The sequence below is a fragment of the Pholcus phalangioides genome, unplaced genomic scaffold (genome assembly GCF_987345545.1).
Source record: "Pholcus phalangioides strain wild (caught in Gottingen) unplaced genomic scaffold, Ppha-v1.0 ptg000013l_1, whole genome shotgun sequence".
NCBI lineage: Eukaryota > Metazoa > Arthropoda > Arachnida > Araneae > Pholcidae > Pholcus > Pholcus phalangioides.
This window is the reverse complement of record NW_028301606.1, coordinates 36,244,270-36,269,711: the sequence shown is the minus strand read 5'-3', so window position 1 is coordinate 36,269,711 and position 25,442 is coordinate 36,244,270. Positions and strand designations below refer to the sequence as shown.

The 25,442-nt window shown below is 34.3% G+C and overlaps 1 protein-coding gene across 1 annotated transcript in view; it reads right to left on the bottom strand.

Annotated features, from left to right (window-relative positions):
* The window catches only part of LOC149079009 (uncharacterized), a 73,577-nt gene that overhangs the window by 38,021 nt on the left and 10,114 nt on the right, over positions 1–25,442 (bottom strand). The window contains exons 3-9 of the mRNA XM_089241267.1: positions 21,832–21,947; positions 16,692–16,780; positions 15,038–15,216; positions 8,394–10,264; positions 5,869–6,046; positions 4,374–4,498; positions 2,740–2,807 (exon numbers count right to left, since the gene is read on the bottom strand). Of these exons, the coding sequence (XP_089097393.1) occupies positions 2,740–2,807; positions 4,374–4,498; positions 5,869–6,046; positions 8,394–10,264; positions 15,038–15,216; positions 16,692–16,780; positions 21,832–21,934 (2,613 nt within the window). The 5' untranslated portion in view covers positions 21,935–21,947. The remainder of the gene's footprint in view (positions 1–2,739; positions 2,808–4,373; positions 4,499–5,868; positions 6,047–8,393; positions 10,265–15,037; positions 15,217–16,691; positions 16,781–21,831; positions 21,948–25,442) is intronic.

The window sequence follows — 25,442 nt, the reverse complement described above, 5'->3', positions numbered from 1 at the left end:
GGGTGCCCCACAAAATATGTGAATTTTTAATTTATGGAAAAAATTCTGATATATTTTTTTCAAATTAGTTTGATGTACTTAGCTCCACAGATATTTGGCAAAAGGGCTGAATAATAGCTGAATACATCTCCCATGTCTAATATATATGTGTAACAACTAATTCTAATAAAATGCACTTTCGCATTAAGAATTTTAAGTTAATGGAATATCATGAATGAATAGGGTCAGCCAGGGTAATTGGAAACAAGACAGCTGAGAGAGCGAATTAGTCACTTTTATTGAAATCTAACAAACAGGGTTAAGTTGGGTGATATTGTTGGCAGCCTTGCACAGATTCTTGACTCTTTCATGGAAGTTAATTGGGCCTAGATATCAGCTTTGAGTTAACAACAAAAAAGAATGTTGCACGTTTCTTTTGTTTTTCAAGTTCTGCTTCCCCCACCTGCTGCTACAAAAAGGTAAGAGTCAAATTGCTGTTGTTACATGTTTAGTATACAGTCACAACTTCATTCAGCATTGTTTTTTTTTCTATCTTAAGTCTTTCTGGTTACCCATCTGTCCTGTTTTAAATTACCCCAAAATGTTGAGAGCATGGCATAGCTGCCAACTTTTGAAAATGAAAATTCGGGAGATTTTCGCGCAAACCCGTATTTTATGCTAAAACCACTCCCTAATAAATACAATAGGGATTTTCCAAACATAAAAGTTAAAGCGTAGGGAATAAAATCCCTACTCAAAAACTGAAGTTAAATTAAAATAGGGATTTTACACACAAAGAAGTTAAACCCTTGGGAATAAAATTCCTACGCAAAAAAGTAGTGAAATTGGAGGCCAAAACTTCAATGATGTAAAAATAAATATTGTGTTCAATCAGAAACGCTGTGAACAAACATTCTGCGCGAATGACCCCAAAATCATTGGAAGATGAAGGAAAACACCGTCAACTTTTGAAGAACACTGACTTTTTGTGACACTTGCTTGTCTTTTTTTTCATTTCACATGAGTGATGATGTCACTCTTTCCACCATGACTGATGTTTATGTCCATAACACAACTTGTACAAAAAGGAAAAGTCTGCCCTCTTCTGGAACGTTTGATGAAAGGAAATTCATCGGGGTATAAGTATCTTTAAAATTGATTAAATATGTTTTTGCTTATCAGTATTCATGTTTTGTTATATCGCACGTACGTAACTTCAACAAAAGAAATTTTGACCATATGCGCGTCACTATAATCTTATCCAATTATTATCCAGGACTATTGGCTGCTAAGCCATTTCCCTGCACGATAAGACAAACAACTTTCTTGTTACCATCAGAGGGTTTGTAAAACTTCCTTAAAAAGGGAATTTCCCCATTTACGACGTGATTTCGAAAGGGGAAAAAAAGAGGCTTCATGGCCCACAAGAAATTCCTTAGGGATTGTTTTCATAAGCGGGGATTTTTTTTAATGAAGTAGGGAATTTTTAGGGACAATTATGGATTTTTGTGATTTTCGTAAAATTCGGGAGATTTAAGAACTTTTCGGGAGGTCGAGCGATGAAGCTAAAATTCGGGAGATTCCCGAAAAATTCGGGAGACTTGGCAGCTATGGCATGGGGTAATTGAAAACAGTTTTATTGACTTCTTATTTACATTATTTCTTACTATTTGATATAACTTTATTTCATTTTACTTGATTTGTATTACTTTATAATTCACTTGTTATCTACAGTTTCACTGTTGATTATTCACTTGAAATGCAATTTTTATATGAGCCCTTGATGTTATTTGATCTGGTGTTGAAGTACTGTTTTCTTTGTCTTAGAAGTAGTAAAATGCCATGAAGCTACAAGAAAAAGACGCTTGTTCCCTCAAAGACCGGAACAATGCAGTATTTGATGCGATGAAAAGAAATATGACTTACCGTGAGGCACAGGAACATTACGGAGTGCCTGTCACAAATATATGCAAAAGAATCAAGGGGAGGAAGATAAACATTGATGAAATGGGAGCAGGTCGCACAACCAAACTTTCAGCAGAAGTGAAGCGCTGTTTGGCTAAATGCCTCATTACTCAATCCAAGATAGGATTCCCATGTGTTAAAGTTGAGTGGAAAACACTTGTTCAGAAATACACAACTGAAAATAATTTGAGAACTAGGTTCCATGACGGGCTACCAAGGGATGACTGGTGCAGTGGACTCATGCAAAGGCATCCAACAGAATTATAGGAAAACTGCTAGAGACCCTGAAATGCATGTTTTCAGTCATTCCAAAATTTTGTGGTAATTGGAAACAGCAGGGGAAATCAAAAACAGACTTAAGTGGCTTTAAATCAACTTACTAACTTTAGTTACTTCATATAGTAGTAGTTTCTTAAACAAGTACATAATAGTATAATCCTTGAAAAGAAGCAAAAATTTTCATTTTCAACACATTAGTTATGTGTTAGGTTCGAACTAAAATTTGTTTCCCATTACCCCGCCTGACCCTAGTGGTTTCACAAATGGAAAATACCAAACCTAACGAGAATGATTAAAAATTTGCACAGAAAACAAGACATACAGAACAAAATTAAAATGCAAAAAATTATGAAAAGCCAATTGCACATCATTTAATGGGAAAAAAATGGTGCTTCAAGTAAGGTATCTAAATTAATAATATCAAAAATTGACATAAACACTACAGTTTTTTTTTTTTTATAACACTTAACTTAACCATTTACAAACTTTTTCCCCCATCGTCAAATACATACGTACCTTTTCAGTAGTCTTGATGTCTTTTGATGTTGGTGCTTGGGGCTCTTTTGTTGTTTTCCCAACATTACCTACAAAATTATAAATTTTTAACCATGAGAAGACTTTATGTAATGTCTTTATGTCATGCTATGTTAAATTATTCACAAAACAGCAGCAAATACAAATAATTTTTGTCATTGCTATAGAACAGAGGTCTCAAAGTCAAAAATATCAAACTGGCCGTCAATTGCATGCATATCACATGTGGTCATTTTCAATAGTGTGTGTATTTTGAGAACTGAAACATGTGAAAGATAATCATAAGTAGACCTATGGGCACTAACATGAACTTTTTTTGTTGCTTTTGTGACTAAAAGCAGCTACATATTACTGAAAATTTGACTAGTATACACAATTTCCCTCTACGCACCACATGAAACAAGTATGTTAGCACAAGAACTTTGAATATGTCAAGTTCAACTGATGATGTGCTTACTTTGGCTGCTGTTGTCCTTGTGTGGAAAAAAAAGTAACAGATAATATCAGCACCAAGTAGAGCTCATTGAAGTGTGAAGGCTGGTACAAGCTAACAACAGGTAGACACCTGCAGTTTTGACTGGATTTTACAAGCATGTGTAATAAAATGTCATTCAATCTTCTAAATCAACAAAATTTTCAGTACAATCAAGGTTTGCACAAAATTCTTCTAAAGATAATCAAGCATGCTGGTAAAAAAAGATTGAAAATGCATGTTTGTTAAGCTTGCAGCTATATGTGTAACTGACTTTATGTAAACAATTACAAGCATTTAACGTTTGAATTTGCACACAACTATTAATGTTTTATTTTGAGAATATAAGCTAAATTAACGTTATAACGCAAAAGTTCTCAAACTTCTTCCACCCGCAGCACCCTTTCCGCTAATCTACGCTTATCTACAGCTCACCAATGCAGTTTAACAAAGAATCTTTTTGAAAAACCTTTGTTAGGCCGCTGCTCTGTGACATCCCTGACAAAGATTGGTGACACACAGTTTGAGTGCAAAATCAATCTGCAAATCACTCTGTCCAATACATTCAGTTTGAATTTTACTCACGAAACTTATTTTTCTAAATTTATCTGCAATTATTCATTCCACTTAAGCTTATTTGGTACTCTGTGCGGATGCATGGGTCACACACAGCCCTAGTTCCTTCTAACTGATTTGATAGATATTTTCGAGCGGGAAAATGAAGCTAATTGCAAAAATAAGAGAAAGTAGCTTTAAATTCATTGACCCTCATCTTTTAAATAAAACTATAAAAATTTACATGTACATGTCAGATCTTTGTTAGATCATTACATATAAATATATATCTGTATACCACAGGCAAAGGGCACTACATCCATTTTTGTCAATATTGTAACAATGCTATTAATTTGTCACACTGCACACAGATGTAGGACACCAAGTCCTACTTCAATAAATACAAAGGCCACAACAATCAAATTGCCCAACCAGGTGGCCGAAAAAAACTATGCCCATTAAAAATATGGTTGATATTCACTTTATAAAACAAAAAGCTCCAAAGAAAGACACAAATAAAATTTCATATGTGACATGGTGCCTTTTACCTCCGGCATAAAGATATGTACTTATATATTGAAATTACCACCTTTATTGCACACAGGACAAATCCATTCTCTTCCCTCTTTCTCAAGTTGCCTTCCAGCCTGACGAGTGACAGATACACAAGTCCCATGAAACCAGTCTTTGCATTTGTCACACTGAATCATGAACCTGAGAGAATTTATTAACATTTAAGATATTAGCATAAAAATCATAGCACAGTAAAAATATGAAAGGCACGTTTCAACACATTAGGAAAATTATTATTTAGGCCATAACTACCAACATTAACACTCCTTTCTGATCACTCAATGAGGTCAGAACATTTCCTTTCACACTCATATACTTCTCGTACATGGATATATTTTAAAATTTATGCCTCTCACACTACCATTTCTGAAACATCCCATAGGTTCTAGTGACACATACTAATTTGGGACCTCAAACTTGAAGGAGTCACTTATTCATTTAGAACTCCTACTTCATTTTAGAACTTTCACACGATTGATAAAAAAAAATGGGAAAGAATATTAATCTCAAATAGCTGAGATTCATCCACCAATATGATTGACTATAATTTCAATAAAAATGTGAATAAGTGATTAATTTTCCAAAACATTCAAAATATTTACAAAGTGGTACCTCACAATTCAACACCGTCTCAGCCGTGTCAACTTTTGAAATCCAGAAAACCGGAGATTCTCCCGAGAGGGGTACCTCCCCCCCGACACTCATAGACTCTATCAAAAAAATTTTTTTTTTAATCAGTTAAGAAAAAGTTACATCCCCCCCCCCCCCAGGCAGCCAGGTTCTGCATTGCCCCTGAGCAGAATATAATTCCATGTCAGTCTTTCCATGTAGAATAGAGAAATCACATCTACATACTGTTCATAAAGTATAAGTGCTTCCTTCGTAGATGCTATCAGTGATTGATAATCTTCGGTATATGAACTCTTAAAAGCTTTATATTTATCTTTATATAGCTTAAAGTTTTATATTTTCTTTCTGAAGATGTTTAATCGGAAGAATCGATTTTAAAAAATTCCAAAGCTGCGGACGAAAGAACGTGTTTACTGCACGGCTGTTAATGGAATACAATAACGATTATACAGGAATTTCGGCAACCAAGGTCATGCCCCTGATAAATGACTGCCGATAAACGCTACGAAAACGAAGTCACATCTTTGCCAGTTGCTCAAATGTGGTCACAGAGACTTTTTTAAGGCTGCTCGATGGAAATGACTACAGCTGTCCTCTATGGGTGTTTTCTCTAATGACAACGGTAATCAATGATGCCCCGACAACGTAAAATCTAATTTTCTGCCAAAATCCGGAGTCTCCCGCCTAAATCGGGAGAGTTGGCAGGTCTGCAGTCTATATACTTATTCTTGAATTCCCTGGACATATGCAAAATTGCAAGAACATGTACAAAATTGTAAGATACACTAATATAAAAATATTTTCCTAGAATTCGAGAACAGCCTAGAGTCTAAACAGAACAGTCTAATTATGAAGCATATACCAGTTGAAAAAGGTCTTACTTGTTATTATGAGGTTGCCGGCATATACACCAAAGTTTTTCAGGATCATCTTCTGAATCCCAATCAGAGTCTTCTGGATCATCTGTAAGCTCTGCTTCATCTCCTTCCACTGGCTCTTCACGCTTCAACTTAGTTTCAGGGTTTTTCTTGTTCTTCTGAGTTTTCTTAGGATTTTCAGCTAAGCATAGAAAATTTTAAAAGTCAGATTAAATGCAATGTTAATTATTCAAATGAACTAGATTCGCCCCCACCTTCAGTTCCAGTGCCAGGGTTTCTCAAACTGTTCGCTGTGACATCCTGGTGCGCCCCTGCTCTGACCTTCGTCGGGGCGCCACGGAACAGTAGCAAAGACTAAGGTTTTTTTCAAGAGAATCTGTTAAACTACTCTGGGGAGCCGTGGATAAACATTGATTGGGGAAAAGGGAGCTGCGGGTGGAAGAAGAGAACCCCCTGCCCAAGGTATGGCCTAACTGCAATAAAATTGAATGCAGGGTGGCACGGTATTTACCACTAATGGTTTTTTACTGGTATTTACCATGGTTTTTACCACTTCAGAGAATAAAATCACTGTTTATGCAATTATTTAAAAAAATGTATCTACTCATTCTTCTTTTTTTTTTTTCTGAATAAAATGCATAGCGTTAGCTACTGCAAACACGGAAAAACAAAATGATCATATTCTTACTACAATGCCTATTAAAGTACCTATTATATATCTCAATTCATCATATCACAGTAAAATCTCTTTTTTGCAGTCACCGGCAGTACAAAAAGAACTCATCCATTAAAGAGGGTTGACTGTTAATCAGGGGTTTGAAATGCACTTTCATTATGCAAGGGGAAATTATTATTTGGCCGTAAAAGAGAGATGACCACATCTGAGAAGTAAGTTAAGAGAAGTTTTACTGGTATTATAAATTCTCTCGACGTAAAGATTATACTGTTATCATATGCTGATACGGGTAGAAGGAAAAAAAAAGTATAGGCTATAAATTCTGGTCAAATAACTGTTTATAAATAGTCTTTTAAAAAGTAATCTTATGAGTTCTTAATGGTAATAACAAAAAATTGGGAAAGAACTGCAATAATAATTGAATGTTTTTATCATAATTAATAAATATGGAAAAAAATTTCTCTCTCAACTGCATTAACCTATAATCTCTATATATAATATAACCTCTCTATCCCTTTACCAAAAATAATATAGTATGTATATTGCAAAAAATACAAGTTTATATTTATTAAATGAATTTATGTGAGCAAAAAGGAGTAGAAAACTAAAAATAGGTTTTTTACACTGATTGAATTAAAAAATTCAAACATCTTTGGTACTTTAGACTAGTATCATTTATCTACCTAGGCTACTGTGCGCAAATTGCGCTTGGCCCTTACAATATTTCTTTAGCATATAGATTTTTTCTTGATCTGTCAAGCTCTACTTTTATAGGTAAACAAACAGTGTGGCAGTATTTCCCAGGTTTTTACCACCAGTCAAAACTTTTCTGTGAAAAACCAGCTATAATAAAAGCAATCATATTGCATGATTTTGTACAAACATGTGAGCACATGAAAAAAAAAAAAAACTTGGGAAACCTTACCCACATTCTAATTGAAAACTTTTCACTAACAATGATAATTCGAATAGTTTTATCCACCTTCTCTTCTACTGATATATGGGAAATAGAACAGAAATATATATTTTTAAAAGTTACAAGTATTACATTCTACTGGTTCCCTTTTTATCTTCGTCTCTGGTAGCCAACTATAGAGGTCCCAATGTATGTATATACTGTAAAATACACTATTCATTATTGGTTAAATAAATATTAATATATATATTAGTAAATTAGAAACAGTTTACATATTAATTATAATCAATACATAAAGGGTAATTGCATTTATCAGGTTTTTACCATGGTATTTACCAGTTAATACCTAGTTTTTGATTGAATGAAGTGTTTACCGGTAAAAACCCAACCCTGATTGAATATATAGAAACTTTTTTTAAATTCACCAAAATAATATAAAATCACGATGGTGGATACAATACATCCGATTCCCCAGTATAACAAGACTACCATATACTACAGATGAGAACTATTACTACTAAACCACACATGTACCTTTCCCATATCCTTCTTGCGGAACTTTCAACGAATTGGTACATGTTGGAATGTGCATGTTTGTGTTATGGACTTAATGTGAAATTTGTTTATGTGTCATGCTTGTCATGGTGCTGCCATCTGCAATCTATTTTTCAAATTAGGAGCTGAGCGTGATGATAATTGACGATTTGTACCACTGTACGCCTGTTGCTCCCTGTGGCGAGATTCTTTAATGGGGAGATCGGCTCACATTCACGCCTCATATGAGAACTGAGGATTGATTCAATTTGCAATATTCTGACCGTATAACTAAAAAAAGGACATCTTTTAACGAAGATTACTTAAAAAACAATCAATCAGAACCCCTAAATCATATTCAAGTGAAATATTTAAAAAAAAATAGTTACTGATAATACTCACCGGTCTTATTTGGGAGACTCTTCCTTTCTTTTCTTTGCCTTTCAGGAGATTCGTCATCTTCATATATCTTTCTTTTCTTATGAATTCTTTGAGATTTTCTTTCTGGTCTAACCACTTCAACATTTTTGGCAGCATCTGTGTTGACTGGTGGGAAAGGAGTGTTTTCTATGAGTTTATTCTCCTTGTTAGATGCATGCTGAATGTCGTGCAAAGAACTTGTCTGTGAAGGATGAGGTGCATCTTGCTGCTGGATGTATCTGTTATTAGAACGCCTTGTTCTTACTGACACACCAGTAGCAGCAGTCCTTTCATTCATGGCACTATTTTCAAAATTATTCCTATCGCCTGCTTCAGAGCACACTTGCCTTTCTTCAGAACTTCTAACAAAAATTGAATCATTCTTTCCAGATAAACTTTTATTCTCTCCGATGAGTGCAGCATTACCTGAAGTAGATAGCAAGTCAGTTATAAAGGCATTCTTATCAGATTCAGTATTCTCACTGGTATTGCTTTTCATGGAAGATGCCTTAGTGTGTTGCATTGAGAAACCATCTGATGATACAGCATTTAACGATTCATCTGGCTCTTTTTGATTAACCTCTGCTTTAATCATATCCAGCTCACTCAATGTTTTAGGATCTAGTTCACTAAATTGAGTGTTTTCTGATACATCAGACTGATCACCATTCCCACCCACCGAGTTTGGTTTCACTGGCGACATGCTAGAATCTTTTTCCTCACAAGAATCATCAGTTTTTACTTTGACCATAACATCTGGTTCACTGAAAAGTGCTGGACCCAATAGATCTGCACTGATACTATCATTCTTAACCACTTTTTTCTTTGGCCGGACAGCTTTTATCTTGTTACTGGCCGTGGACGAATTAGGGTCAGTCATGCCCCCTGTACTGCTCCCTGAAGACATTCTTCTCCTTTTAGTGTCACTTTCTGCTTTCGTTTCAGCAGCATCCTCTGAAAATGACAAACTCTTTTTTCTAGATTCATTCGCATGAGAGATGGTTTTCTTCCCAACCGATTTTTTTCTACCTTCAAGACTGACTGCACTTTTTGAATCAAAATCTTCCAATTTCACACTAGGTCTTCTTATCCTTTTTTCAGGACTAAGTCGTGTATTCTCAGAACAAAACTCTTCTGCTTTAGACAAAATCTTTTCAGAATTCTTCCCAACCCTTCTTGAATCATTCTTTGAAATAATGCCAAAACCATGTTTTGAAAGAAGTCTTCCACTTATGGGAAGTTCACGCTCAGAGCCACTAGATTGAGTTTGCTTAGACTCATCTGATGGAGCAGATAAGATTCTGGATTTTCTTTCTTTTCCACAAGTTTCATTCACGACCGTAGGTGAATCAGAGTTAGTAGAAGGCTGGTTAATCAATTTATTACTAACCTGTTCTTGATCAGATGGCGTTCCCCAACCCTTTTCTTCTGATCCAGATTGGCTTGCTCGTCTACGAGCCTTTCCAGCTGATCTTGTCTGCCTCACAACTGGCATATTCACTTTTCCCTTATCACTCATTTGGTTTACTGTAGACAAGTCTGTTTTTGTTGAGCCAATGAAAAATTCATAGGTCTGATTGCCACTTTCACTTATGATTGAAGGTATTTCTATGCCAGTGCGTTTTCCCCTCAGATCTGTTTTGGGATAACCTAGTTTCTGGTTTTCACTAGTACGTTTCACATTAGCATTTCTATCATACTTTACGTCTACACCAGAATAAGCTAACTCCATCTGCCCTTCCTCAATCTTTGCTGCGTTCGGGAATGTTCCATGAACAGAAAGTGGACTGTTGGCAGAATCTGTGCTTTCATTGTCACCTTCTGTGCCTAAGGAAACATCTCCAACTTGCTTCCTACAATTAATGAAAGCAAATTTTAAATTTTCTAACATTTATCAATTTTATTAAATTAATCAATACAACAGAAAACATGATTTATTTAAATATACAATAAAAGTCTTTTAAATTGGAAATGCAATCGCCGTGTATATGCTGTTATAATGAACTCATTATATGCAAATTTAAATGTTTTACTGTTACGAAATAAATTTTAGGATACCACACATTTTTGGCAATAAAATCATTGTTTAGATCATTTTGTTATAGGATCATCATAATCATGAAATTGATTTTGGGCTCGTAACAGTTGACTCCTTAAAACATTCAAGCATATCATTTTATATTCTAAAAATGATTTGGCCTGCTGATTAATCAATTGAAATCCGCAATTACTAACACATGGCTCAATTCCATTCTTTTATAGACTTGTTAACACCTTCCAGCTATTCAGAAAGTTTTTTTTAACATAAGTATCCTTTACATAAGCTCTGGCAGTGACATATAACCGCAGTCTGTCAGTAAATAGAAGTGATCAAATTCAAATGCAATCTTCACATGTAACATATGAATATTGGCAGAAAAATTTCTGAATGGGATTTTGGGGGCGGGGGGAAACTTTTGACTTTTCTGCAAGGTACACTATTTAAATTTAATTATACATTATTCCTCTATTTATGTTCAATTATATTCAAGAAAAATAATCTAGTATGGTATGCATAATATTGTAATGTGGTAAAGTCATAAATTTTTCGATTAAAAGTATAGAAAAGATCTGTGTGGTAAATATAACCTTCAACCCTAGATACAGTGCAGACAGGTAGCTCTGTGTGCACTGTATCTAGGAATAAAGCACAGTGGAACTTCGATTAACGAGCTTAATTTGTTCCACCAACGTGCTCATTATCTGAATCGAACTTCCTCATAGGAAATCATGGAAACTTGGATAATTTGTTCCACAATTATTCATTCACATGAAAATGACTAATAAAAATGTCATTCATTCAATAATACAACACAATAATAATATAATAAATAATACAATAAAATATTTAAAAAATATCATAAATAAATATACAATATGATAATGTTTACAAATTAACTTAGTCTAAATGACCAGAGAGAGGAGGATGAGAACTACTGTTTAGGGCGACTTTTACACACTGCAGTCACCATCTGTAAACATTCTTTTTTTGTGTTTAAAGTGGAACTTGAAATAGAACACAATCTATGACACTTGCTTTTATCTCTTTTTTGTTTTTTTCGGAAATGGGAAATTGCATTATTGTTTCACAGATTTATCGCTCGCACTGCTACAGCTTTATTTAGAGTGGTTTTCTTCAACAAAGTTCTGCACAGATTCTCATGTTCTACACATCTCTTAGTCTCATTTGAAATGAGGGACTTCTCATGTCTCTTCATCTTCCTCAGATGAGATCACAATAAGCTCTTGCTGTTGTGCGCAATGGAGGTCCATCAGTTCGCCTGTAGATATGACCATGTTCGTCCACTAGTTTTTGAATGTCTGGCCCATGCCCCTCCAGTCTCATGGACTACCCCAAGGACAAAATCTCTTCGGAAATGATGGCCCTTGTTCATGAGCTAGCCTCTCAAAGTCACAGTCAAATAATGCAATCAGCCCAAAGTTTTTCTCCAAGCAGAATTTAAAAAAAACTTCAAGTGCTATAATTTCAACAGTATTTAATGTACACACTCCATAACTGCCAACTTTGGAGAATGATAATTCAGAAGCTTTTCACGCGGATCAAAATTCAGTACAAAAATAAATGTAAAAAGGATCTCTTAAAACATTTTAAGGATTTTTCATTACTAAAAGAGAAATTTTAGGGATATTTTCTCGTAGCCAAAACCGTGGCACCACGCAAGCCATCGCCAATCATGGCCAACCAATAGGTTAAAATCCTTGGATTACATACCTCTCAAAAATCAAATCTCGCAAACCATAAAAATCTTCGCTGGGGCCCGACACGGGACACATGTATAAAGCAGAACACATGATCGTACCAATTTTGGATTTTGAAAGACCAGATTGAAGCTTGCTGATTGGCTAATTTTATGTTTTCTCCCCAAAACTGAAATACTTTTTTGTGATTTGTCGAAATGGCAACAACACTTATGAAGCAGTTTTTTTTTCCGGGTAAATTCTTGGGGAATAATTCCTCTCCAACGTGGAGATTTTTTACAATCATGGGCGAAATTCCGAAGATATAAGAATTTTTCAGGAATACGGGAGATAGACTTGGCAGCCATGGCATTCTATTTTTGGTGACTTTCCATTATTTTTGTACTTGTCTCTGTACAAAAATGTGAAAATATCGAAGGTTTTGTTCAACATTTATACCTAGAAAGGCCAAGAGCAATCATTTTGACTGCTACATGTAAACTTTAGCTTTTAGGTTTATTCCCTATCATTCCCTGATGGCACACACAACGCAACATATATTCAGGAGTAACATATCAATAAGAAAAAATAAATAATGCTATTTGTTTTGCATCCTGTTACTGGGCAAACTAAAATGTCTATTGACAGGGACAGTATGTATACACAATCCAAACACTATATATTATTTAGCTATAGCCTCTATTATCAAAGTCGATTTACATTGGCATAATAGTATGTTATCCATAGTGTGCACGAACTAAATAATGTGAATAAAAAAGACTGTGATATACATATAAAAAGGTGCACATCAAAATGGAGCAATATACGATGTGATGTAAATGCAATGTTTACCTGCCATTTTTTTTTCATGGGTAAATCTCGTCAACAGTTGCTCTCGTAATTTTCATATTTATAGTAGGAAAATCATTTTATGGACACCCTGTATGCTTAAGAAAAGGTAAATTTTGTTCAAAATTAACAAATTAACTATGTGGGATAATGCTCGTTTTTTTATTGTAAAAATTTAGTGAGATTAAATATGTCGCATTAAAAAGAAGCAACAGTCAAAATGACTGCCATTGGCCTCTTTTGGGTGCAGCATATAGTCCGGCCCTTCTTATGTTAATTGTTAGATTTAAAATAATAAATGCTGCACCAACATAAATACAGTAGGACTATGCCCCAAAGCAGAATGTGCTGAAAACTGTGACGTGTGTCACAGAACCATCTAGAAGAATTTTAATAAAAGTTTAGAAAACAATATTTTGAGAATTTTTACCGTAGAACATTTCCAGTTAGCTGAGGGCTTATTCTGCTTTTGGGGGGGGGGGAATAATACGAAAAGTGAAAAGTATGAAGTTTGCTCGTTTTTTCACCAAAACTCTAAATCCATGAAAGAATATGTGCAGATTATTGAGCGACATCGCCTAAGAAAATGCACAAATTATTTAAGCGGCATCATAAAGTCTGAAACACCTCATAACATACATCAACCAATTCTACGTGTATGAAAAAATGTAGTCCATATAAGCAGAACCTTGATTAACTGGGGGATAATGGTGGAGAAGGTGAACGTGGATAATCAAAAAACATGATTAAACCGACGGGAGTAAAAAAAGGAGATTTAAAACAACAAAATTGGAAAAAGTATTTATGCATTTCATCTGTTTAAAATGACTATCCACTGTATATATATTCATATTATCCGTGCAAAAAAATCTAATAAAAACACACTTATTGAAGGATAGTCACACTACTAATACCGTATACTGGGTTTCATTGATGGCAGAAAAACAGCAGAACCTCGATTATCCAGGCCAATATTAGGGAAAGTGACCACGGAGAACAGAAAAGCATGGTTATCATTTTCCTGCCAGCCATTCTGCAGTTATAAAATGCAATGTGAGAATGATGCAGAAAGGAATAGCACTGGTCCAGCTGATGAGCCATGCGGTCATATGACTGCATCCACAGTTACGCGATTCTTGTGCCTCATCTTTCAGTTGCAAAAAAAAAAAAAAAAAACATATTTCAGCCAACTTCCCGGCATTTCCTATAATGGGCTGTAAATCTTCAAGTGCTGATTGCCCTGGGACAATGTCTGGTTCTTATATATGCATATAGGGGGGTACCATTTCAATGCATTGACATGGGAGTTCAGCTCATTGGGGGAAGGGAGGTTCTGTAAAAGAATGAAGAAATTCAGTACGAAATGAAAATGTTTGTTTTTATCACAACCTTCAAAAAATCTTATAAACTTCATAACCAATGAAAAAAAAAACACGGATAGGGAAAAGCTAAACATGAAATTGAAATTTCCGTAGCATAGTTAATCCACACACGGATAATCAAGGTTCTACTGTAATATGTTTTTCAATTATTTCATGCTGAGAAACCCTTTGGTTGTACAGAGTGAATCCAGGAACCCTGAACATGTGATACTGGGAATTGCACTGGGCATTTACTTTACAAAATAGGGCAGCCCTTGTGAATAAAATCACTTTTCACTACAAGAAAAATGTTTATCCCAGAAGTTAATTCAGGCTCCACAAACTTTCATGTTACATAAATACAGATTTTTGTGTATTTGTTAGGTTTTTTTTAATGATAAGTTAAATTTGAAAAATTAGATGAGAAAATATGCATTCTCAATGACCTATATTAAGGGTACTGAAAATCAGTTACGCAGTGATAATAGCGAGATTCTTGTTATATGGGATTACTGACAAATAGAACTAATAATTGCTTTTGAAATACAGTACTTTACCGTACATTTCAAAATTAAAAAAGGACTATAAATAAAATAGTGGCAGCACAGGCAAAGGATTTCCACATGCTAAATCACACATAATTTGCACATGAAAAATTAAGAGAATCATAGCACTTACTCATCATTAAGGATATCAAATCTTGGTGTATCCATGGGCAGAGAATAACAATGCTCCATAAGCACTTGTTCTGCATCTGTCTTAGGTATATTGCTGCGAAGAATATCAGTAGCAATATTTACAACATCCTCATCATTTGGTACTGTGAAGAAATTTGGTGCAGTAGCTGGATCCAGAGCCTAGATACAAAATAATAAGGTAAACTGAAAATTCTGTACAAATAACTGCTGTAATTTTAAAAAACATCGTAATCTCAATAATATTTGCAAGCCAAAGCAACAGCGTTCAATCCAAAGGACAACATAGCAGTTGCCAACCAAAAGATGGGTTTCCTAATCTTATCATTCACTCTACCACAGTCACATTTTGCACAAAACTACCAGCAAAAATTTAAAATTCATTCGAAACAATTATGCCTATTTGCCTTTCACAGGGATTCCAAGTTGGGTCAGTCAAACTGGAGAGATATGTTTTCGACCCTTGAGGCAGAAACACAACCCTGTTTCTTTTGAGAACAAATCAGCAATCCCACAACATTCCAAACATATTTTCACTCTAATATTACCCCCCTACTATTAATTTTAAAAATTGACAGAAGCCAAAACTAAACAAATAAATTTCTGAGCACATTTCTAGGATACACCTATTAAAATTAAGATACAATTCAATTCATTTAAAAGATAAAAACAAAATTAAATTGTGATATTAGCCGCGTAGTCAGAGGGTAGCCATTCAGATCATTAGGCCGGCCATCCACTGGAAGTGACAATGTGCAGAAAGCAACGTGAGCAGCAACAGCCAACATTGAGTGAGACGACCAGAGGTGTTTGACATCGCCCACTGAAAGCGACTTTAACTCACTACTGAATTTGTGAATGTGTTTGTTAATAATCTTGAACTATTATAAGGAAAACACTCGTTTTCCATCATCTTTATCTTATTAAACTCTAATTTTAGTCAACAATCGAACAGATTGAACAATCTTCCAGTTTTTCATATTTTCCCTACTGCATGGAGTGGAGGGTGAGAGGAGGTGACTTAGAGAGAAAGAAAAAAAAACAGGTTTATAGATATACGTCACACTATTGAAAAACTGAATTTGAGAAATATGGTCCAGAAGACCTGTATTTATTAAGACCATACCTAATAAGACACCTAACACAAACTATGAGAAAACGTTCGTGTTTTGTATTATGAATAAATAAATAATAACATAAGATTGTTCACTACTTACAATCACATCCCATGAATGACAATTATCAAATTTCAGCTTTCATGTTAAACGGGTAAGAGAGTAAGTAGTGCGGAAAAAAGTAAACCATACTGGGCCTGCGCAGATAAGGAAGATTCAGTATGATTCCATTTGATTTGGTTGTCTCGTCTGTCATAATTGCTGAAAAAATTGTTTCTAGAGAGCGACAATCTCCTCCTTTGTATACAATGGATCATTCTTTAAGAGTACAAATTACATGCAACTTGTTTATCACTTTAAGTTGCTTTTAGTAAATGACTGCCATAATATATAACCATGCCCGAATTCTAAACTAAATTTTATTCCAGTATAAAGCTTCATAACACAACAAAAATAAAACTGCAGAAATTCAACACATAGAAATTATAAGATCATATTATAAAAAGGACATCAAAAACTCACTAAATTATCAACAATGTCACTGTCGCTTAGTCCAAGGCTTTCCATAGAGCTATTTATTATAGCGCTATCTTCACCTCTTCCATGGGAAGCTAAAATAAAAGTAGATTGTTAAACTATATTGCAATATAGCAATAAATGTCTTTTTCACCTATGAAACAACTTGTCTTGTAAAAATTTACTTTTTTACAACACAAATGAGTTAGTAGAAAACAAGTGAAACCTGAATTTATTCAAGATCCAGTAAAATGTGTTATGAAATTCTATAAATATTTCTTCATTAATTATAAATTGTGTTCATTTTCCCAAGCAACTTATATAAATAGCTTTTGTGAAATGATAATTACGTGCAAATAACTCATTTCCTCTAAATAACACCACTTGGCTGCTTTTGCCACCACAGTTAGTTGCCAAGCTTCAAGAACAAGAACAACTAAATGTGAGAGAGAAACAAACTTACACTGGTTCTCTGCAGTTTTTGTTGTGCATTGAAGTGCTGCTTGTCAATTAATATAAATTTTTATGTAAATAAATCTGTGATGTCTTGTATTTTATCTTCGTGCCTTTACTCTTTGTCGAGGATTCAGGGAAATATACAGAGTTTAAGCTAGATAAAAAATTCCTTTCGCAAAAAACCGAAAATGGGGAGAAAAGCTTTAGCAAAATGATGCAATGCTAATGTTATGATTGATGGTTGGATGTCTACTTGTTCCGTACCTACTGTATGCATTTTTGCGAAAGTGGCTACCACCTCTTTCACATTCTAAGATTTTCCTTCGAATTTTTTGAAAAATGCGACCGTAGCTTAAACCCTGGAAATATAATCCATAACAATGAAAATTATAGCTGTGCGCAAATCATACCTTTCATTGCCAATGCAAGTCCAATTTCCAAACTGCTCCCATTGCTTTGCTTAGATGAATGCTTGATAAGGAAAGGATCCCAAGGTGATGTATTTGGTAAGTTTTGAAAAAATTGCCACTGATTCTACTCATTTAAATTCACAAAATAAAAAAAATCCAGCGGAATTATGGGTCACTCAAAACATTTTTAAATATTAATATTTTGTATTAAAACTGCAAAAATAGAAAAGAAAAAGGGCAGAGCAGGGTACGAAAAAAAATCATGATTTAAAAAAAAAAAAATAAAATACATCAGATTTTTTTATTTTAATCAACTGACTGCTTATTAATTAAAACAAATCTTGTTAATCATCAAGAATACATATTTTCATATCACTTAACTGTTTTTTCTCCTAATTGCTCAAATTTAAGCATTAATGAATAAACAACAAATGAAAAGCAAAAAATATGAACAAAAATCTGTTTATGTAACATGAAAGGTCGTTGAGCCTTAATTAATTTCACAGAGATTATTTTTTTTTTCATAAGCCCCCAACCCATTAAAGTTAATGAATGGTGGCAACTCAGTACCACACATATGATGCAGACATCTCAATTCACTCCATGCACAACCAAAGGGCCATTCAGAATCAACTAAATTAAACAAATTCTATTAGACAAGATTGTTTCGTGCACAATTTTGGGATGTGTTTCTGACTTGCATAATATTGCTTAATAGTTTACACATTCTTATTTTCTCACAGTGCTGGTAAAAAATGAGCAAACTCAAACTTTAATACAAAGATTAAAGTCAAAAGCCCAATGATATTTATGTTGGAACATTTAGCACTTAAAGCATAGAATTCAAGGCTTTATACAAAAATTATCCAATTTGTCCTTTTTATCCCTTTGTGCATCTAAATACAGTATAATCCCTATTCACGAGACTTTATACATTCATTCTAATCTGCAGATGTCGGTCAGCTTTTGTTTTCAACTATTTTTGTCATTTTGTAAAATAAATTGTTATTTCTGGGAAGTAGAAACATCTACATGCTTATAATTAATGTAGAAATGGCAAAAACAACCCAGAAGTGATCTAACACTGAAATACTATCGGGAATATAGAAAATACAGATCCCCATCTTGAGTTTCCTCCACACTGACGTTAATCGAGAGAGGTCACTTGTGCACACACACAACAGAAACCCTTAAAATTAAATAATGATGAAATATATAAACAGGTCAATGGTTTGTACCCACTAATTCTTTGTAGTACAACTATATTGTCATAAAATGTACCATGCTGTAAAATATTAAAATGTTCAAAAATCGCTGGAAAAAGCAATGGGGGTTACACAGACCCCTGCCCGTCTTTCTAGGTATAGTCATGTGTATGTGCGTTTTTTTAAAAGATCGTCACTAAGTTGTATATCTACCCTGGCCCGGATTGAACGATAAGCTACTGCAAAAGTTCACCAGAGAATGGCAAATGCCAGAAATATGTGAAAAACTGTCAGGCAACAATGGTTCTTGGACCTCAACAATCATCTTCGGAATGTTTTCTTTGGGTACCGTGGTTCCCTAGCAATGTGTTTCCAACGTGCATATGCCTTTACAATGGTTTGTCACTTCTTTAATGCTACTATTATATGTATATAATAGTTTATGCCTTTATAGGTTGCTTATATTATGCCTTTATGGTTTGTCCCTTTTTCAATCCTCCCAGAAATTGAAAGAAACCTGGGCAGCATTGGGCATTATAGCTGATTTTAAATAATTTGTGAATTTAACTGCTGTATTAATATGTTTCAATGAAAAATATGCTAACAGAACCCATTTACATCCGCTTTTGTAGAAAACTATTTTTTCCGATGTTTTTACGATGGTGAACCAGAGAGTTATTGTAGTGATGCATTTTTCAAAATGGAGGGAAAAAATGTGTTTGTTAGAGTTAACACGAGCCCCGATTTTTTTACAGAGTGGGTTCATGCTAACCAGCTAAATCAATTCATGATAAATTTTTTAATCCCCAAACCAACAATCACATTGGGATGAATTGTGGAAATTTGCAAAGCACACAATAAATTTTTTACTCTCTTATTTAATGTCATTAATTGAAGCTATAAGAAAATGTGTCACCATTCAAAGAATAATCGAGACAAATATAAAATGTGTGTATGCCTATTTCACATTATATTTTGTATGATTATCATGTACTTTAGACCCCACACTGTATCAATGGATTCTGCTCTCTAGTCCTTTGACATTATCCACACAATTTAATAGTGAAGTTCATTCATTCCACAACACAAAAACTCATAAACCAGCCATTTTTCATTTCTAATTCAAAAGACAGGTGGTAGCACTTTCAACTGAATATATTAAATGCGATCAGACTTACTTTCATATGCTTGGGAATACATATGTACATTTTCTGGAATGAGCCAATTCATTAGCTATTTTTTTAGAGGAATGTATACAAAAACAAATATTTGTTAAAGCAAATTGTCCCAGAGATTTGTAAAAGCTAAATTTTTAGTTTTATCGGGTATCAATACTTTAGAGGAGACGTCTTCAAAACTCACCAAGCTCTTTGACAACTTATGTGTAGGATAACCAATTGACCAGCAGGCTTCATTAAAAGGTTAAATGTGGCCTCCCGCTGTAAAAGGTTACAGATGCCTGCCTTTTTAGGATGAAATGGGCGATGCAATTTTAAATGGTTAAAAGTAAAAGAGGAATGTTAGATGCAAATGGATGCAAAACCGAAAATTAAAAAAAAAAAAATAAGACTTCAAATGTCATTACACACTTACCGACATAAAAACGCACAATACTGACACAATCGTGTGTGTACCATAATTTCCCTTGATGAAGTTCCAGCTCTTGAGACTGATTCAAGGCTATGACTTATTACCCACCTTTCCCCCAAATATTTTTATCCTTCTTTTTTTCCACATTGATAAATACTTAGTCGGAACTTTTTAACACACACCACTGTCATTCTCATAAAGCAGTGTTTAGTGAAAGTGATGGTACATAGAACACTGCAATATTATAAAGCGCAGGGCAAATTAAAGTGTTTTAGAAGGGAAGCAGTACAAAAACATTCAAGAGATTTTAACCTAAGTAGAATGCAGCATTTCTACCAAAACTTTTTCACTTATTTATTTTTTTGATGCAGCTTATTTACTGGAAATTATGGTACGTATAAAAAACATGTATTTTCATAAAACATTGTATTCATAGGCCTATTCTAATTCAAGCTATTTACCAATAATTTCATAATTATATTTGGCACATCAATTTATGTAGTACATTGCATGGATAATTCATAATTTAAAATTTAAGAAATGAAAATAAAACCCACAGATGCATGACATCAAAGTTGAAAGGGTACTGGTAAGTTACCTGAACAACCCACTAATTAGTGGCAGTTCACCTCTTGTTGTCAGCTTCATGATAAGGAAATACTGAAAGCGATAAAACTACCAAAACAATAAAAGACCCAAACTTTTTGCATTTGTGGTTTCTTTGAAAAAGTTTCTCTGCATTTAGTTTCTACAAAACTGAATTATCTAAAAAAAAGTGTGGAAAGACAAGCAGAAGTTTTTCCATCAATTGAAAGGTTGCTATTTAAAAAGCAATAAAAGAGAAAAAAAAAAATATTATATCCATTGAAATAACAAATGATGAGAATGATTGTATTGATAGCCAACCCAGTATCGAGGGAAGCTTAAAAGACCATGGAAACTTAAGAAATTAGAATAAAATTGTCAAAACACAAAGACTGATTAAACTATCCCCAAAGCAGAACATGCCTAAATCCGTGACGTACATCAAAGAACAATCAATACTATTGCAGAATAATCTGAAAGAATTGTGAAGATTAAGAAAATTGTAGAAGATTATTATGAGATACTTTATCGGAGAACATTTCCAGTCAGCCAGCCAAGGACTTGTTGCAGAACAATGCGAAACATTCTGCTTTAGGGTAAACCTTTCAGTGGGAATATGATTATCATTTTTTTTAATCAAATATTCATCACATAAGAAAATTTCACTTACAATATGCCAGAAGAAACAAAGAATGATGCTGGTATTTAAACAAAAACAATGTTTCCTCTTGTTTCATTTAATGTATGCTTTAGAAGGGAAAAGCCAATCTGGTTAAAACCATACAGTGTTCAATAGACAACAAATTTTCAACACTTTTCACCACAGGAAAAACAAATGCTTCTAATGATAAAATATACTGAAGCGATCAACAAGTCAACAAAAATAACTGAAATGCTCACTTGTTGTCTCACGTAGAATAGCCCTGCCTTGCTCAGACTGCAGTGCTTCTTCTATCTTTTTAAAATCATCCTGTGTTATAGTAATAGGAAATGGGTCATCCATCCTTATGCTTTTGCTGAGGGTGGAAAAAACAAGCTGATATAGCTAACATTTTTTTTTCAAAAAAATTATGAGTCAAAAATATGCATATCTTTCAGAGCTACACAACCAGATACAAACTTAAGGTAATAAGAAATTTACAGTTTGATCACGTTTATGATGTGCAAAAAAGCCTTGGAAAAAGACACACATCAATGGTCCATCAACCAACAAAAATTTATGATAAATACATACATATGCTTAATACAAATAAGTCATATATTACAAACAACGACAAATAATATGTCAACCAAGAAAAGATAAAATCAGCATGCATATGACTAGGCATTTACTGCATATGTCTATGTCAATGGCATTCAAACTGTGATGTGCCCCTCCTAAGGAGGCACAAGAGCTTCCTGAATTTCTTATAAGACTATTCAGTAGGCTCTAATAGACTTTTTTCAATTACCACTATAACTTGAAGGCCAAAGGGCAGGGTCGCACAAAGAGATTTTGGAAGCTTTACTAGAGCAATGACAAAATAAATTTTGAATTTCCTAGGTCAGGTATCTCTCAGGCATCCAACTCAGGTGCCTCTTCAACCTAGCACCAAAGAATGCTCAATGTATTTGTCTGATTTCATGCTAGTGAGCTAGTGATTGTTTCCTCAATACTGAGCACTCCATTCAAATTATATTCAAAAATTATGCTGGATATTTAAATCTGAGCCTATGTCAAAGTTGCAAAATGGGTGTTTCACAAATATTGAAGAACCCCTGGTCTAACTTTACAAAACCAATCACATTTGTATCAGCATACAATTAAAACCTTGAGCAACATCCTTTTATACAGCTACTAGATTTTCATGTAATAAATTTTTTTGCAATCTATTTGTCTATTTTACTTTTATCCAATGATCATGCCTCAGGCACACCATTCCTTCCATCTGTGACCACTTCCTCAATAAGGGAAGGTGGGACTTTGATGTCTTTTTATACTTTTTTGACAGCAAGTACAAGGAAATCTTTACAGAAACACAAGCACAACTACCTTTCAGGTCATGAATCTGAAGTATAAAAAACTTTTAAACTAAAATACCTCATAATTTTCTTTCTGGACAAAAACTATACACAAAAACTGTACTATATTGCATACATAATTAAAGTTGGTTCTCTACAGCCTGACAACCCATCATAAAGCTATGAAACTGAGAATACCATAATGAAGAGAATGGGGAAGAAATTTAGAGCAAAAAAAAAAAGTTCCAACATTTACTCCTAGTGGATGTTTTCTAGTGAATTGAAGTGCACATGCTAATTCTTAGCTAATATGCGACCAAACTGCTCAAGCTTCGTGGCAAGGTTAAATATCCATTTATTAACAGTAACATCTCTATATCAACACAAAGAACCATTTACACATTCTCATATTTCTTCACTTAAAATGATTAATATCATATTCATAAGAACATATTTTGCTGGTAAAAAATTCACCCCAGCAATTCATTAAAGCATTCCATAATTTTGATGAACAGTTAAAGCTTTACACAGCTCTGATCACCAACTGTAATTAATTAGACACCCCTGTATAACAAAGATTTTTTTTCACCAGGTTTGAAATTTGGAATTAAAAAGAAAAAAAAATCATAGAATCAGAGTTTGGGTGCACCCAGATTAGTATTTTCTTTCATATTGCGAAGTGAATTGAAACTTGAGGTGAGCACTCACAAAATAATGGAATTTAGAGGAATATTTTTCTGCTCTTAACCCTCTGTCAAGAGCAATAAATCTGCCAGGGTTGATCTGTAAGGAACATTTTATTTTTTGTATTGTGCCCAAAAAAAGGTTAGTTTGGCAAGTTCTTGCAAGTTAAGGCATTCTTAACTTAAGACACCTTGTGAATTGCATGAAAGAATCACTTTTATATACACAAGAAAAATGTACAGATCAACTTAAAACTGGGCAGATGTAGAACCAACAGCAGATAACTGCTTATTTGCATTATAACAAAACTTAGTTTTGTTCAAGTAAATATTCAAATTTCATAAGCAATTGCAGAATGTCCATCAATAGGTTTTATATAATTACTTAAAGGTCTTATTATGTGCTTAACCCATTTGCACACAACCAGAATATTCTGCAGATTTTTATTGTCATTTAGGGGCCGTTTAAGTATTACGTCATCATTGATGGGGGGGGGGGGGTTCCCCGAATTGCTGAGTTTTGATGACAAGGGGGGGGGGGTTTGGATAATGCTTACGTCATCAACCACTCTTTATGAAAATATGAGTTAGGATTCAGAGGGGCAGAGCTGATGACAAAATTTTGCTGACAAGGGGGGGGGGGGTTCAAAAATGGCTAAAAATTTTCTTACGTAATACTTGAACGGCCCCTTATCACTAAGCATAGAATAATTTGCAAAATAGTGATTGTCCCTCATCACTGTACACAGAATAATAGTCACACCAATGGTTGCTTTGCATCAAATGTTTCTTGAGGGAAGCAAAAATATTTAGAAGTAAAACTAGTTCAAATGCTGTAGCCCCTTTCTCCACTAAATCTGGTACTGGACTTGGCCAGTTTTGTTACCAAGAATTTTGACAAGACAAAAGATTTAAGTATTAGGAGTCACTGTGTTTGTAACAAACATTCATTATTTAAAATGACACATAATTAACTTGCTTACTTAAGGAAGGAAGAAAGTATCAAAACATTGAACCTCATTCTGCGGCGTCTAATGACTCTGATCTTTTGCTGTTTCCAGGCATTCCTCTCCAGTACCCGCAATAACCTGATATATCCAAAGTTTTGACTCAATTCTTGGGGGGGGGGGGGGGTTCGGTGCATAAGATGCCAAGTACCTTAGATCCCCAAAGCAGAATGTCCCAAAATCTGCAACGTACGTCGCAGAACAATTAGCACTACTGCAGAACAATTCGGAAGAATTTTAAGAAAAAGTGCAAAAAACACTATTACATGTATGGGGATTTTTACAGCAGAACATTTCCAGTCAGCTGAGGACTCGTCGCAGAACAGTGCTAAACATTCTGCTTTGGGGCCTTAGGTTCATGAAGTTGATAGCAGATTTAGAGCAGAGATGCAAGTGGGTTAAGAGTGCTTCACTGAACTTCCTAGCCACAACTTGTGGATAGGAATATAAATAAAATAGTTGAAATGAATAAATTGTTGATAACAGAGTAAGACAAATCAGAAGGAAAAAAAATTAGACACCAGCCAAATTTCTAAAAAGGAAAGCATAATGGAATGAATTTAGCTTGCTAACTGCACTGAAATGTCTATTAATATAGATCTTGTTCACAAAGGCCCCCCCCCCTTACCTGTTGGAAAGTGTTTCCCATTTTAAAAGTACAGCTAATTCCAGACTTGAGAAAACCAGCGAATCATGCTCAGGAACATTTTCTGTGATAAAACTTAATTCTTGCTTTTAGTGATACAGCGGAACTTGGTTAATTCGAATATTTACAAACTCTCTTCAAGTTTTCCATCGAATTTAATACAAAAATTTCTTG